This window comes from Ceratotherium simum, chromosome 24 (assembly GCF_057802395.1).
Source record: "Ceratotherium simum simum isolate JZ-2026a chromosome 24, ASM5780239v1, whole genome shotgun sequence".
Lineage (NCBI taxonomy): Eukaryota > Metazoa > Chordata > Mammalia > Perissodactyla > Rhinocerotidae > Ceratotherium > Ceratotherium simum.
The window spans coordinates 502069-518678 of record NC_141923.1 but is presented as its reverse complement, the minus strand read 5'-3'; the positions used below and the strand labels follow the sequence as shown (position 1 = coordinate 518678).

Genomic DNA, 16610 nt, shown 5'->3' with positions numbered 1-16610 from the left:
GGAGTAAACGAGGAACAAGAGGTTAAAGTGCTGTAGGAGAGACAGTGACCCTGTGGGGTAGAGGTCCTGTGGGCTGCTGATCATAACCCCACGGGGTCGTGTGTGCCTGTCTGAAGGAAGGTCCCAGGTGGAGACAGTGTGTGCACGTGGGGGTAGAGAGCCTGTTCCCAGCACACAGATGCATGGACTGTGGTGTTGTCTCTGGTTGTTGGACATGTTTCCCTATCTCAGGGAAGACAAGAGCCTTCAGGATGTTCTGTTTGTCAAGTAAGAAAAGCAGGACTTACAGGAACTTGGTGAATGAAATGTCCCTATTCACTGGTGATCTCGTGTGCAAACAGACAATGTTACCTCCTCATTTGATGGCTGCACTGGGATTATGAGAAATCAGAGACAACAGAACAAAAAACAAATTGTCCCTCCGGACAACTGAGAGCTAGGAGGGGAAATTACTGATGGCACAGGAAGCCCCTTCCCCACCATCTTCTGCACCTGCTCCTGTGGCTAGACTGTGTACTTGTCACGCACGCCCCCTGGAGGTCCTGAGCCCCTCCTGCAGCCCAGCCCCTACTGTCTCCCTGCAGGGAGGTTTGTGTCTGGGCTCACACTGATTTCCCCTCACTGTGTCTGTTGCACAGTAATACACTGCCGTGTCTTCGGTTCTCAGACTGTTCATTTGCAGATACAGCGTGTTCTTGGAGTTGTCTCTGGAGACGGTGAATTGCCCTTTCACGGAGTCTGTATAGTATCTGCTACCACCACTACTACTAATGAATGAGACCCCCTACAGCCCCTTCCCTGGAGCCTGGCGGACCCAGCTCATATGGTAGTCACTGAAGGTGAATCCAGAGGCTGCACAGGAGAGTCTCAGAGACACCCCAGGCTTCACCAAGCCTTCCCCAGACTCCACCAGCTGCACCACACTGGACACCTGCAAACACAAAGACATCCTGGTCAGGAAACTGTCTCACATCTGCTGTTTCTCTCACTCATATCCTCTACATACTCAGTGTCTCTTGTTCTCCGTAAATTACCTCCTAAAATAGCAACAAGGAAAACCCAGCTCTGTCCAAACTCCAGGGTGAGTGGTCTGTGTTCAGTCCTGATCACTGAATGGGAACACCTGGGAATCTGTGGCTGGGGCTCCTCTCCAGAACTGCAGGGTTGGGGCTGGGCTGGTTTTCATCAGAAGAAGGAGTGTCCTATTTGCATGTCCTCTGACTATATAGGAAGCTCTGGGGTTGGGCGTCTCAGCGAGGACAGTGCCCCAGAGAGGATGAGAGAGTCCTGGGGGAGTTTGGTTGCAATTACAGCATTCAGAAAAATATGATCTTAGTATGTGATTGTAACACGATAAACCCAGTACTCATTATGTGATTTTATTTTTACATATGTACACAAAACATGTGCTGTGTCCATTTTAATTCTATTGTGCAGATACAAAACTACACACAGAAGCACATGTGGGCTGTGCAGTGTGTTGACGAGTACACACCAGAAACGTTTCTGGACCTATGCTCCTCACTGACCTGACTGTCCCCCTGAACAAGTCCGGGACAGAGCTGGACATGCCCAGAGAGGGTTGCAGACCCCCTTTCTGTAAAGAGAACACGTGTGATCTGGCTGCATTGTGGTGTTACCTAGAGGCTGTATGGAGTGCAAAACTCACGCAGGTGCATTGGAGTCTGACATTTCACATGGCATCATCTGTGTCTCTAACTCTCCTTGTCTACCAGTGTATGCAACTGTTTATTTGTAACAAACGTATTCACGTATAACTGACATATAATGAAGTGCACATATTTACCACGTATATTTTAAAAGTATTGACATATGTGTACACCTGTGCAACCATCACCACAACCAAACAGTGGACAAATCCTTCGCACTGAAACATTTCCTATTGTTCCTCTGTAGTTCCCCCCTCCCACTCTGTTCCTCATGCCCCCCGGACACCAGGTAATGCATCCACATTGGGTGACTCAGGAAGGAGTTGATTTTAATGCTGAGCAGTATTCTAGTGTATGGATACACCTCAAATTGATTCTCCATTCCCCTTTTGAGTGGTATCTGGATTGTTCTCAGTGACGGGCTGTATAAAGAAATTGCTACCCAACATGAAGATGCAGAGAGCTGAGAAATTTTATTTTATTCTTTTTTTATTATGTAAGATTCAGGTGTACATTATAATCTGACATCTGTATACACTACAAAGCGACTCTCCCCCAACAGTCTTGTTACCATCTATCACCCTACCATTGACCACCTTCATGCCATTCACCCACCTGCCCAAACTCTTCCCCTCTGGTAACCACTGATCTCTTCTCTGTATCTATGAGTTTGTTTTTATTTTGTTTTGTTTCTTCATTTGTTTTTTATTTTTGGATTACAATTTTATGAAATCATAAAGTACTTGTCTTTGTCCTTCTGACTTATTTCCCTTAGCACAATTCCCTCAAAGTCCATTAATGGTGTCACAAATGGCAGGATTGCATTTTTTTCATGGCTGAGTAGTATTTCATTGTATATATACACCACATCTTTTTTACCATTCATCCATTGTTGGGTACTTAGATTGTTTCCATATCTTGGCTGCTGTGAACAATGCTTCAATGAACATAAGGTTACATATATCTTTCTGAATTGGTGTTCTCCTATTGGTAGGAATGTAAATTGGTGCAGCCACTATGGAAACAGAACGAGATTCCTCAAAAAATTAAAAATAAAACTACCACATGATCCATTTCACTATTCCACTGCTGGGTATTTGGCTGAAAAATACAAAAACACCAATTCAGAAAATTGTTCCTATTCTTAGAACAAAACCAACAAAAACAACAAAGCTGGGAAATCTGAAACATAACAAATGATCTTCAACTCATCAGAGAATTGAAGGCACAGGGCAAACATAAAGAAGAAATCTGGAAAGACAGTGTCCTGCAGGGAGAAACAGGACCCGTTCTTTAGGTCCCCTGGGTCACAGATGGCCAGATGTCATATATCTAGAAAGAAGATGAAACTAGAGACATTTAATGAATTGCTATATGATTAGTATATTGATCATGTTTCTTCAGAGAAAGGAAAAATAGGAGACATATACCCGACTGAGTGCCTCAAGAGGAAATCCCTGATCCCACAGGAAGCCCCTTTTCCACCCCTCTCTGTACCTGCCTCTGGGACTTGTCTCTGTGCTTTGTGGGACCTGAGTGCCCCCTGGTGGTGCTGAGTGCCCCCTGGTGGTCTTGAGTGCCCCCTGCACCTCAGCCCCTAGGGTACCCCTGCAGAGAGGTTTGTGTCTGGGCTCACACTGACTTCCCCTTACTGTGCCCCATGCACAGTAATACATGGCTGTGTCCTCAGTGGTCACCAAATTCAGCTGCAGAGAAAACTGGTTCTTGGACGTGTCTATGGAGGTGGACGTGCGGCTACTGAGGGAAGGTGTGTAATTAGTGTTCCCATTGGAATATATGTGCCCCATGTACTCCAGGCTCTTTCCTGGGGGCTGGTGGTCCAGTTCCAGGAGTAATATTTGGTTGTGATGGAGGATCCAGAGACAGCACAGGTGAGGGAGAGGGTCTGTGAGGGCTTCACCAGTCCTGGCCCCGACTCCTGCAGCTGCACCTGGGACAGGACACCTGGGGACAAGGAGAATCAGTTCCTGTCAGTCACGTGCAGTCACCACCATCCCCATAGACCCAGGTCTGACATCTGAGACATTCACCTTCGGGAGCCGTCACCAGGCACAGGAGAAGACCCAATGGTCTCATGTTCTTCTAGACCGCTTCTGCCTTCCCCAGAGACCTCAGCCCTGTCTGAGGAGAGAGCTGTGAGCTCCCATAGCCGGAGAATGGATTTTACCCTGGAGCCTGAAAAGAAATTTGCGTGTAGGGAGCCCTGCATGTTGAGTACTGAGACAATAATTTTATCTGAGTAGCTACATTTTCCACATAGACAGCTGGGAGGGGCCTCATTCTAGAAATTGGAGGCTGTGTAACTTTGTCTAAGGCTATGTGCACACACTTCCCTTAAGATGACCCACAACGTATGTCAGGGAACACTAACTAGTTTCATTAGAAGGAATCACACTTCTAAATGGAGAAGACATAAAAATAAAAACAAGGACTATTGTAAACTGAGCATCTTCCTAATATTGAAATGATGATGTCACAGTAGCAATGGTCCCATATTCTCAGTGTCTGGTGTTATATGAGAAATTGGGATTCAGAGGCAGGAAAGGGAAGAGGCACCCCAGCATACGTTTACTCAGAAGAAAGGACACTGCGACCCTGACAGGAATCCTCTCCCTCCCCAGCCCCTCTGCCCCTGCCCCTGGATGGAGCCTGTGACCAGAGGGTCCCAGGCTCCATGCAAAATATGTAAAGTTCTTTATACATTCTGGATGTTTATCAGAAATATGATTTGATGATCCCAGGACATTTTTTTGTTTTCTTTTTCATTATGATATCTTTGGGAAACAGAAGTTTTTAATTTTAACTGAGTCTACTTTAATATCTCATTAATTTAATATTTCATTTTAATTTTAACTGAGTCTGCTTTAATATCTCATTTCCTGGATTCTGATGTTAATGTTTTATGTAAGACTCACCAGCAAACCTACTGTCACAGGCTATATCCAATATTTTTCTTCTAACGAATTAGCTGTTTTATAATTTACATCTAGGTTAAAGTATCTTAGAGAGCTAATTTTTGTGTAAGTTTTCAGATGTATCCAGAAGTATCTTTTGTATTTATTAACTTTGCATATGAATGGCCAACTGTTACAAACCCATTTGTTGAAAAGAATATACCCCTTCCATCAAATTTCCTTTTCAATTCTGTCAAGAATAAGTTGTATTCATTTATGGTTTTATTTCTAGTCTCTGTATTTTGTTCCTTTAATACCTGAGTCTTACTTTAACCATTTCCATATCATCTTGGGTACTGTAGCTTTTTAGTGAGTCTTCAGATCAGATTATATAACTCCTCCTCACATAACTGTCTTGTAAAAATGTTCTGACATTTCTAGTTCCTTTACATTTCCATAAAATTTGTAATCTTCTTGCTGACACCGAAAAAGTACTTACTGAGTTGTCATTTGGATTGCAGTGAACCTACAGATCAGATTGGGAAGAACTGACGATCCTGAGCCTTCCAATCTGTGGATGCGGTACAGCTGTCCGGTAATGTAGGTTTCCTCTGATGCACTTCATCAATACATTTTTTACTTTTCCACATACAGATCCTGCTCATACACGTAGGATACTGTTTGGTGCTATGGGATATGGTACTGCATCATCTTACAGCAGAAACAGTGGTATAAAGAGTTTCATTTCTGCCCAATCCTCAGCAAAGCCTCAGAGGTTTGGTTCTACTGGGAGGGTAGAGGCATTTTGTCAGGTCCTCCTGTTTGTATCCTCCTGAATAAGATGTTGATCCTGTTTACCTGTGTCTATTTGTCATTCTTGAAATTTCCTTGATGCCATGCACAGTGTCATTTGTTCCCATTTTTCAGGTTGTCTTTTTTAAGTTCGTCTCCAGTCTCAATCGTAATTGTTGGTTCCAGGGAGCACACCCTGTAGTCTGAAGATTTTGGCCTCTCTATCCTCTGTTATTGATGACCTAAGAGGCACATTAAACCATTTCTGGAAGTCGGGGACGCTGTGGATACTGACCGTGGGGTCATTGGTGTCTCAGGCATGTGAACTTCATGACCACGCATCTCCTCCTTATGGACCCAGTGTCTACATTCATCCGCGGTGTTGGGCTTGGATGGCCCCGGGCCATTTCCAGTGTGAAGTGGAATTCACGGGAGCCCATTTGTGGAGAGTGCAGGGCAATCTCCCGCTGCTCAGGGAGGGTCCCCAGGCTGAGCTCAGGTCACAGGGGTCTGCGGACTGTGCTTAGACTCTGGCCCCCAGCCCTTGAGGGCGCCAAATACCTCAGTTCTGGTGGAAAAAGCAGCAGCAGTGAGAGGCAAGAGCAGCAGGAAGTCTCCAATGAGGGACGAGCAGAAACGGGGGAAGCACACCTTCCTTGTGGGCAAGTCTAGGGAACACGCGGCTGTTGAATCAATAAGGGGACTATTTCAACTTAGCGGGAGGATATTTAACTCAGTGAGCTTCTGTAATCTGTAAGGTAACATCTTTCTCTTCTGCTCTGAATAATAATAAGTAGGAGCAGTTGATCAGCGATGTCCCTTTGGTGTCCGGGATTCAGACGGGTAAATGCAATGGAAACTGACTTGGGCTCCAGGTCACACACCAGGGTCTGGGGGAAAGTCCTGGGCTCTTCTCTCTTCCTCTGTGACACCAACCTCACACGTGAGACAGATGTTTGCTCCACAACATCTACCTCCTGAGCTTGAAAGACATGGGGAGAGCCCAGGTCCTTGAGGCAGAGGAAGCCCCCGTCCCACACAGGAAGGCCGTCCCCTACCTCCCCTTCTCCTCCACCTAGGTGGTGGTCCTGAGTGACCTCTGTCTCCCAGCCCTTCCTGGCCACCCTAGAGGGGCAGATTTACATCTGGACTCCCTGCCTTCCCCCCACCTTCATCTCCACTGTTAGTTACATTCTACTCAGACTCCAGAGCCGCAGAGCAAAAAGAGGTCTTCTCCATAAGTCACATTGTTAGCATGAACTAACTTATCAAACTGATGTGGCATGGCCCAAGGCCTCCAGCATATAAAACGCTCTCATCAGGACAAATATTACAAAGGTGTAGAGATGCTCAGCGAGGAGCCAGCCCTGAAGGCAGGCTCTTGCAGGGATATGCAGGGATTGGGCAACCCAGGCCTGATAGTCCACTGGGTCCTGCACAGGCCTCCCACCTGGCCCTTGTTCTAGCCTCTCTTATGGAAAGACAGTCAGATTTTTCTGAGCACCTACATTTAAATTACCATTTATATAAAGATACAGCATTGGTATAAGCATAAATATGCTTACCATCCAGAGGACCCAGTGTAAGGTTGGGATAGACTTACAGAAACAACTTATCCATCCCCAAAAGCCACCACATATGTTCTCATGTTCAAGCCTTGAGAATTTGCTCTTGGTTCCCATGAACCATCTGCCTTCTTCATAGGCCACAGAGGGCTAACATAAAGACAATTTCCAGTAAATGCGCTCCAACTTTTAACATGTCATTAATTAACATGTTAAACTCTTTTTATCCCCTAGACGTCCAATTCTGTTTCAAATTAAAACCTGTGTGGGATCAGGGAATTCTATAGGTAACCATTTAGCACGTATTGTTAATACTGGCAGAAGGAAGACTTACCAAGTTTCTGCATTATAGTACTAGGTAAGGGAAGTGTCCCCAGTCATACATAATATCCATCTCAACAAAACATTCAGGGGAAAGAGGTGCAACCAGGTCACATAAAGTCTGTTTGAACATTCCACTTTCAATGCAGATGTTTACCTTAATCCCATCGACTGTTTCATCTCCACACTCTCCCAATCTAATCCTATTCTCTAACAGGACTTCACCCAGAGGACGGGGAGTCACAGTGCCTTGAACTCCTGTGTCAACGACGCCCAGAAATGTATCTTCTCCACTCTTGGCCATGGTGCCTACACATGTGCAAATGACCTAGGTCCACAGTTGACATTTGGGCAAGCAACCCCAGAAATTTGTCAGTCCTCATCTTGATTAATTTGCCAGACCATCAATTATGACAATACAAGGTCACATTACTCACTGTCATCATTTCCTTCTGTGGTGTTGAAAGTTCTGTACATGCCTGTTAGTAATATTTGATCTAAAATGTTGTTGAAGTCTGCTGCTTCCTTATTAATTTTCTGTCCAGATGATGTATTCATAACTGAACATGGACTGTTGAAGTCTCCTGGTAGTACTGTATTGCTCTCACTCTCACCCTTCATATTTGTCAGTGTTGAAGTCTACCACACGGGGAAACATCTGGACTTAATAAAACTGCAGCTGGGGTCTGTGCAGGCTCTGAGGGTGGAGGACCATCTCCCCTCTCCCATTCTGCAGTTATGTGCATCTCAGTTCTTCCACTGGGGAGACGAGGGAAAGTGTGAGTGAGGTTGGGACCTGCTCTACTCAAGGTCTCTGTACATGAGAAAAACCAGTGAGAGCGGGGAAGGAGAGTCGTCACCCCACATTTACAGTTCCTCATGAGAAAGGCCACTCTGGACTGGAATACAACACAGATAAGGAAGGACCACATTTGGGGTAGATGTGGAAATTGCAATTGTTTGCAGACCACATATTTGCTTCTATATGTGACCCAAGAGAATCACGTAAACACATACTTTCTTACTAAAAGCCGACAACAGTGTTGGTCCTGGGAATGCAGCACACATATGGAAATACAGGAGCACATGGGTGGAGCTCCCAGCTCTGCTCCCTGAATCCGCCCCCTGTTTGTGCTGAGCCCTCGAGTGCTGTCACCCGCCCCAGGGAACGACTGGGTGCAGCAGTGATCCTGAGGCAGGGCTGGTACAGGGAGACTTGGGGTCCTTGAAGGACAGCTTTGGCTCACACACACCCCAGTGCCCTTTCTGGACCTTCCTTGGACTGCAGGGGAGTTTAGGAAACCCCATCGAACCCTCCCTCCCTCTCTCCTTCACCGGGGTCAGACTCGCATTGGGGGCTGATGTCTCTCAGCGTCACCGCCTCCCTCGGCATGTTCTCTCACAAACATGTTTTCCTAAAAAAAGAAAAAAATTCCATGCAAATCCAGTCTTAGTGACTGCTCTATAGGAAACCCAGAATAAAATAAAAGAACATTTTAACAAAGTAATTGATAATATGATCCCTGTTATTTTCGGCTAATATACAATAACCAATACAGTGATCAGTTGTATGTGTCAGCTTGTCTGGGCTCTCCTCTCCAGTTATTCAGGCAAACACTAATCTAGATGCTCCTCTGAAGGTGTTTTGTAGATGTTATTATAGCCTATCATTATTTACTCTAAGATAGGACATTATCCTAGATACCAGGTTGGGCAGGATTCAATCAGAGCAGAACTGAAGAGGAGGAATTTCCGTGGTGGACAGAAGGCTCATCTCTTGCCCGAGAGCTCCAGCCCAGCTTTCCTGATGTTGGGTCCTATGGACATTGGGTGTGTCTACACAGCCCACAATGTCCACCCTCCAGAGCTCTCAGCACCTGAGGTGTCCATCAGCAGCCCACCTCAAAGTCACAGGGGAGGGTGGTGACTTCACAACAGTGTGAGCAACACATATCAACACCAACACCCCATTTTGACCAAACAGACAGTCCCCTTTGACTACTAATGTCCACTTACATTTCCCAATGAGTCCTTGCACAGAGGGCACAGGAGGGTCCAGGGCAATGATGAGTGAGAGTCCCATCAGCCTTTCCAGGTACCTGGAGGCTCCACAGTCTGAGTCACACCTGAGCTCCAGGTAAAGGCCCTGATCCGCCAGGATTTAGACACAGAAATCCCATCACTTCTTTTCAGGGAGGAGAATGAGAAAAGGACTTGGAATAACAAAGATTAGGGAGTAAGAAAATCGATTGACAAAGAAGAGACCATCTGATCAGCATTCAGTGTTCAGTGACGAGTCTGATGTGGATGTTTTTGGATGAGGAGGAGGGTCTAATGTAATTTCCATTGGGTTCCCTAGGGCACTGGTCCTGGCCTAGACTGTCTTGGCTGTAATCAGAATAAAACAGACTGTGGAAACAGATGCAGAGGAAACCCCAGATCCTGGCAGGAAACCTTAACCTCCATCTGTACTTGCTCTTGGGTCTGGTCTCTGTGCTCCATGGGCCCTGAACACACACTGGAGGTCATGAATGCCCCCTGCAGCCCAACCCCTCCTCCCACCCTGCGGGGAGGTTTGTGTCTGGGCTCACACTGACTTCCCCTCACTGTGTCTCTTGCATGGTTATAGACTGCCGTGTCCTCGGTGGTCATAGAACTCAGCTGCAGGGAGAACCGTTCTTGGATGTGTCTATGGAGATGGAGGTGAGGCTCTTGATGGAGGATTGTAGTATGTGTCCCCATCATAATCTCTTTGTCCCATGTACTCCAGGCCCTTCCCTGGGGGCTGACATGTCCAGTTCCAAGAATAACCACTGGTGATGGAGTAACCAGAGACTGCACAGGTGAGGGACAGGGTCTATGAGAGCTTCACCAGTCCTGGTCCGACTCCTGCAGCTGCACCTGGGACAAGACACCTGGGGACAAGGAGAATCAGGCCCTGTCAGTCACAAGCAGTCACGACCATCCCCATAGACCCAGGTCTGACAGCAGAGACACTCACATTGGGGAGCCATCACCAGGAAAAGGAGAAGACACAACAGTCTCATCTTCTTCTAGACCACAGCTCTGCCTTCCCCAGAGACCTTGGCTGTGTATGAGGAGAGTGCTGTGAGCTGCCACAGCCCAAGAGTGGACTTGTCCCTAGAGATTGAATAGAAATTTGCATGTAGGGAGACCTGTTCTTATAAGTGAGGAGGGACCGATGTCAAGCTCACCCTGGTCTTTGCAGAGATCCTGCATGTGTCACTTCTCTTGTGTTCATGTTCTGTGTAACCCAGGAAAAGAGAGTCCTTGATATTTGGTATCTGAGCATCCTTGGAAACAAGTCAATTTTGGTCCCACTGTCTGAGCCCAGAGCTTCTCTCCTTCCAGACCCTCCTCCATCCTGCCCTTCCTTGATCTCAGCTCGACTCTCCCCCATCCACTCAGGCCCTGGGTCTCGCTTCCTCAGTGCTGAGCCCAGCACAGCTCCTGCCTTCTTTCCCCGAACACTCTCCTGTGGTGGGGTCCTCATCCCCTCTAGGCGTTGTTACATTGTTACACTGTGGTTGTTCTGTGAGCTATTGGCAAGCTTTGTGCTCCACTCGTTCTGCACATTTGTGATTTGAGCTGGACTTTATAGCACCTCAAACACCACCGGCACACAGCATCTGCAGTGAATTCTGGGTTAATTGTTCTTTCCAGTCTGTCTTATCTTCTTTATTTTGCTCACAGAGGCAGAGAATGGAGCTCAAGGGAAGCCCTTGTGGGGACAAAGACAACATCCACATACACCTTGTGTCCTGGACACTTCTCCACAGTAGGTCTGTGCTTTTCACAGATGGTCTCTCCTGAGGGTAGACATAGCAGGAGGGAAGGCGAGATTCTAGATTAAATGTGGAGTCACCAAACATGATCTAGGTGTGAAAATCAAGGATTTACATGTTTGTAGTGTGGAATAGGGGGTCGTGGTGATGTGGATCTACTACACTCCAGAGGAAAGGTCATTGGGCACAACCATTTCAAGAGCTATTTGCAAGTGTTGAAGGAAGAAATGTCAAAATTGTTCATAAATTCACTTTTGTAATTATAGATCTAGTCAATTATTCTCAGTTATTAACCCATGATGTCTGAAGTGTTTTATTTATGATTATTTTTACTCTGGAAGATAAAATAAAACAAATTCCAGGGAAAGTCATTTTTAATCCTCTCTAGAATTTATTGTAGTTGTTGGAATTATAAATTTAGTTTAATTTCAAATGAATTTACTTGAAATATAATTTTAGCTGAATTCATTTTACAGGGAAGTTTTCACTACTGGGCCTTCTATCCCTCTGACTACACAGTGACCCGCATTCAATAAAATATAACAAGGCATATGAAGAAACAGTGGTAAATGAATAATAATTAAATGAAAATATGTGAAAAAGAGACACAAAGGTGATTCCTATATGGAGAAGACAAAGACTCCACTATAAATGTGTTTAATATGCTCAAGAAAATATAAAAACTGGTGGATTAAATACATAAAAGAATGAACACGTACTTCAGTAGTTAAACTGCATCAGAGAGATCAAATAGTCATTCTATACATAAGAAACATGATATCTGTAGTTAGCAACAAAAATTCAACGGATGAATTAACAGCAGATGAAATTCAAGAAGACATGAAAAATGAGTGAGGGAAAATCAGTGTACATTTTATTTTATTTTGAAAAGTTTTTGCTTCATATACATAAATTTTGCCTTTTGTCCCTTATTGAATACAACTTCATTGCTTTTTAAAAACAACAATATTAAGGTAAAATTCACATAACATAAAATCGATCCCATTGAAGTGAGCGATTGAGTGGCATTTAGTGCATTCACACTGGTATGCAACCATCACCGCTATCTAAGACCAAGCATTTTCATAACCAAAAAGGAAACACCACACTCAGTAAGCATTTACTCTTCATCTCCCCACCCCTGCCTCTCGCCATCACCACTCTTCTGTCTGTGTCTGTGGGTAATCTATTCTGGACATTTTATAAGAATGGAAATGCACACACACGCCTTTCCTTCCAGTTGTTTTTGTGTGTGCGTGTGGAAGATGAGCCATGAGCTAACATCCATTGTCAATCCTCCTCTTTATGCTGAGGAAGATTGGTTCTGGGATAACATCCATTCCCATCTTCCTCTACTTTATATGGGACACCGCCACAGCGTGACTTGACAAGCAGTGCACCAGTCCATGCCCGGCATCTGAACCTGCGAACCCCAGGCTGCCAAAGTAGAGTGTGTGAACTTAACTACCACGTCACTGGGACAACCCCTCCTACTACTTCTAAGTGGTCTTTCTTGATTCAGTGTTTGCTTGGTTACTGTAAATATTTGACTGTTCTCTACAGTTCTGACAAAGTTGATTCTGATGGTCTTGTTTGAGTCTTTTATATTTATGTGGAGGAGATGACCCTTGGAAATGCCTACATGACCGCGTTCATTGGAATGGTTCCACTCCATTGACTATGACTTCCTTTCTGATTTACACTGAGCAGTCAGACCTCAGCTCTACTGTGTCTCTGTGAACATCGCTGTGCTCTGATAACTACATGACTTTCATAAGGGATTTGAATCTCTGCTAGGTTTTTAAAAATATCTAGGCATGCTTTGAATCTATTACTTGGTATATTTTCATTTAAAAAGATCACAAATTTCTGGTCCTCGTTATTTTTTTCAATGATATCTCTATCTTTTACTTCTAGGACTGAAAAACAAATGTATTTTTTCTCAGTATTTTATTTACTTTTTTTTTCTGTACTGTATCTCTCTGTACTTTCAACTATAGATTTTACCTGGAATATTACCCAAATATTCGTCTTTGCTTCTGTATCACTTGTGCATTAATTTGTTAGCACTGCCATTACAAAGTAGCAGACTGGGTGGCTTAAACAACAGAAATTTAAGTCTCACATATGTGGAGTCCTGAAGTCCAGATTAAAGTGTTGTCAGGTTTGGTTTCTCCTAAGGCCTTTGTCCTTTGCTTGCACATGGATACCTTGTCACTGAGTCCTCAGAAGGACTATTCTCCGTGCGTGTGCATCCCTGGTGTCTCTGTGTCCACTGTTCCTCTTCTTACAAGACGGCAGACTCCTTGACCATACTTAAGTTAGGCTCCTCGGAATGCTCTTCTCAACTAGGTCTCGACATTTGGGCTCTGTGTCCACCTTTCTAGCCTAGTTTTATCAAGAATCCTGCTAATCAAATTAATGAAGATCCCCTCTCTTGACATATGCTTACCCTCATATTGATCAGATGCACCATCCTTGCTATCCTCAGGTGAAATCTGATGACCTGGCCTCCCTTCAGAAGAATCCTGTGGAGTCGGTCTTCTAGCCAAAACCCCAGCCATTGTGTCTCCTCTTCATAACCTTCCATCCACTCCCTGCTCCATGCTTCTTGGCCATAAATCTCCATTTTTTCCTGCTGTGTTGGCAGTGACCCAAGTTTCCAGGGCTGCCTCAAATGCAGTGAGTTTCTTCTTCCTCTTACGTGGATGTGATTTCTATTTGACACGTTAGCTCGGAGCTTATGGCCGAGGGCAGTACAAGTCATGCCTGAATGAAGCTTATCTCCGTATATATTTTCTCCTTATGGCACTTTCCAGCCTGTTTGTGCATAGGAACACCGGTCAACACCTCAGCGCTATGCATGGGGCCACTTTAAACAGGGAAACTGCCAACTGAAAGCACAAAAATGTGAAAAACATGGCACCAAGTTGTCCTTGAAAGGAACTTGATTACCTGATGGAGCTGAAAAAAGAAGGCAGAAAACCACCTTGTGTGACCTCAGCTGGGAATTTGCGTGTGTTGTGTGACTCAAAGTACTGGGCGCTCTGTAAGTTTCCGTGAATGCACATGAATACAATGACAGTTTTCATCTCGGAGAGCAAGTAAATTTTAGTGAAGAGGTGAATTTGAAATATGGAATCCATAAATACTGAGGGTCATTGTGTACCTGATATTGGGGCACTCTGGCTTTACAAGTCTGTGACAGTGCATATTGCAGAATAGTCAACTTACGTGTGCAGTGCTCACAAGGCTGGAGGGTGTGGGCCCTCCTTCTTCGTGAACAAAAACAAACACGAAGAACAATTCACACAGGATTTAAAATCCTCTAGGCTTCTCAGGACGTTCACCAAGTTCCAAGACTTCAGACTCAAATTGAAAACTACGGTTACCCTAGTGTTGTATGTAGTTACTTCGAGAAGAAGAAAAATAAGGGGAGATAGCCCATTCTAATTCCTTAGTAATAATAATATTATCTTCTGAAGGCAACATAAAACACAACATTGGCCAAAAGGGACCCAGAATAGGGTCTCTGGTGGAGTCCCTGGACAGAAAGAGGAAACCACAGATTCTCAGTAGACACCCCTCCAACCTCCCTCTGCACCTGCTCCTGGTCTCAGCCCTGTGCTCAGTGGGTCCTGAGCAGCCGCTGGTGGTCAGGACTGCCCCATGTAGCCCAGCCCCTCCTGTCTTCCTGCAGGACGTTTTTGTCTGGGCTCACACTGACTTCCCTTAACTGTGTATCTTGCACAGTAATACACCGCCGTGTCGTCGCCTGTCAGGCTTCTCAGTGTTAAATAAACTTGGCTCTTGGAGGTGTCCCTGGTGATGCTGAGTCGGGACTTCAGAGTTGGGTTATAGTATATGCTTCCACTACCCCGTGTAACGCCAACCCACTCCAGCCCTTTTCCTGGAGCCTGGCGGATCCAGCCCACATAATAGCTGGTTAAAGAGAACCCAGAGACAGTACAGGTGAGGGAGAGGGTCTGCGAGGGCTTCACCAGGCCAGGTCCTAACTCCTGCAGCTGCACCTGGGACAGGACACCTGGGGACAAAGAAAAACACAGTGAGTCATGTGCTCAGATGCAGTGTCCCCAAATCTTCATGTCTGGGTCCCTGAGTCACTCACATCTGGGAGCTGCCACCAGAAAGAGAAAGAACCACAGGTGATTCATGTTCCTGCAGATGAGATCCATGACTCCAGAAAATATTTTCAAGGGAGAGGAGGAACCCGAATTTAAGTGACTGTGTACTTTGTTTTCATCTGATGACCTGAGTGGAGATTTGCATAAGGGAGGTGCCTTTCTATAAAAAGGATAAAGAAGCTAGGAGAGTACTTGTCTCTGGGCTTCCCTGGGAGGAGCATGCTGACTCTGCCCTCAGAGAACTCAGTCCTCTCTGGGCTTCCCCTCACCATGCCCAGGGCATCTTCTTCCAGGCCAGGGAATGTGCTGAAGGATCTGCTCAGGAGATCGGATGTGGTCAAGGATGAACGACAGCTTTGGGAACAGAGTCACTGTGCCTTTACTCCCATGGAGATGTGTGTATCTTCGTTTTATCAAATACCCACCTCTAAATTGTCAGACTTCCATGCCAATCCACTTCCCCTCTGCATTATCTCATGTTTATTTAACGGACTTTCAAAGTTTGGGGATATCAGCTAAATGTAATTATCACACTGCATTCAGACAAAGCTGAGTACAATCCAATGTTTATCATAATTCACAACAGCTTTATTGGCTCATTTAATTTGGTGAACATTTCTTCACCTGAAACAGCTTCACTCCTAGGTATATTCCATCATTGCTATGGAGGTGGATTTATTCATAACACTAACCATGCTGTTTATTTTTGGACAAGGTAAACATTTCTGCTGAGATGGTCATCTTTCCTAGCACTGTTGACATGGCCAGTAGGGACCTAATCCTGCTTTTTTCCTGTGCACAACTGAGTATCTGCAAGAACTCCGTGAGCCTCAGGACTCTGTCCCTGGGGGTGGACACTGAGGAATTCCCAGCCCTTCTCAGGACCCCACTCAGACAGAGAGCTGGTGGAGCTCCTCAGCACTCTGCGTGTTGGGCCAGCACCTGGTCTCAGTGGACAGTCTCACGCATTCTAGAAGTATCTATTTCTTGCTCTCTGATTCACTAGCAGTGAATTTTGAATTCAACATGGTTTTGATCACATTGCATGAGAGAATAGGCGTGATTCTCAGAAATTCACCTTCACAGTGACTGGCTTGCAGAAGGGATGAGCTCCTCATGGGCAGAGGGAGGCTCCCTCCACAGGAAGCAGGTTCCCTTGAAAACCCCACCTGACAGCTGCTTTCCCACATCCCTCTGTCATTGAATCCTGGGGCTGTATCTGAGATCATATGAGTAAGTCATGGTGGAGGGCAGAGCACAGTTCCATCCTCCTCACTGTGTGACAGAGGAGGTGGCCTCATCCCTCCGCATTTCAATCTAAAAGGATATAAATTTGGGAAAACAATGTGAAATTTATACTTAGGTACTATTGGTGTGAAATGCTGTCATCAATGTT

At 45.3% G+C, this 16610-nt stretch overlaps 1 protein-coding gene across 1 annotated transcript; it reads right to left on the bottom strand.

Annotated features, from left to right (window-relative positions):
• Positions 1–784: 784 nt before the first annotated feature.
• LOC101397484 (uncharacterized) lies at positions 785–15265 on the bottom strand. The gene is made up of 7 exons (XM_087448542.1): positions 15199–15265; positions 14793–15114; positions 14440–14451; positions 13653–13662; positions 10025–10120; positions 3323–3478; positions 785–931 (listed from the first exon to the last, which is right to left on the bottom strand). Exons 1-7 carry the CDS (start codon positions 15263–15265, stop codon positions 785–787), a joined length of 810 nt encoding a protein of 269 aa, XP_087304668.1.
• Positions 15266–16610: the final 1345 nt, after the last annotated feature.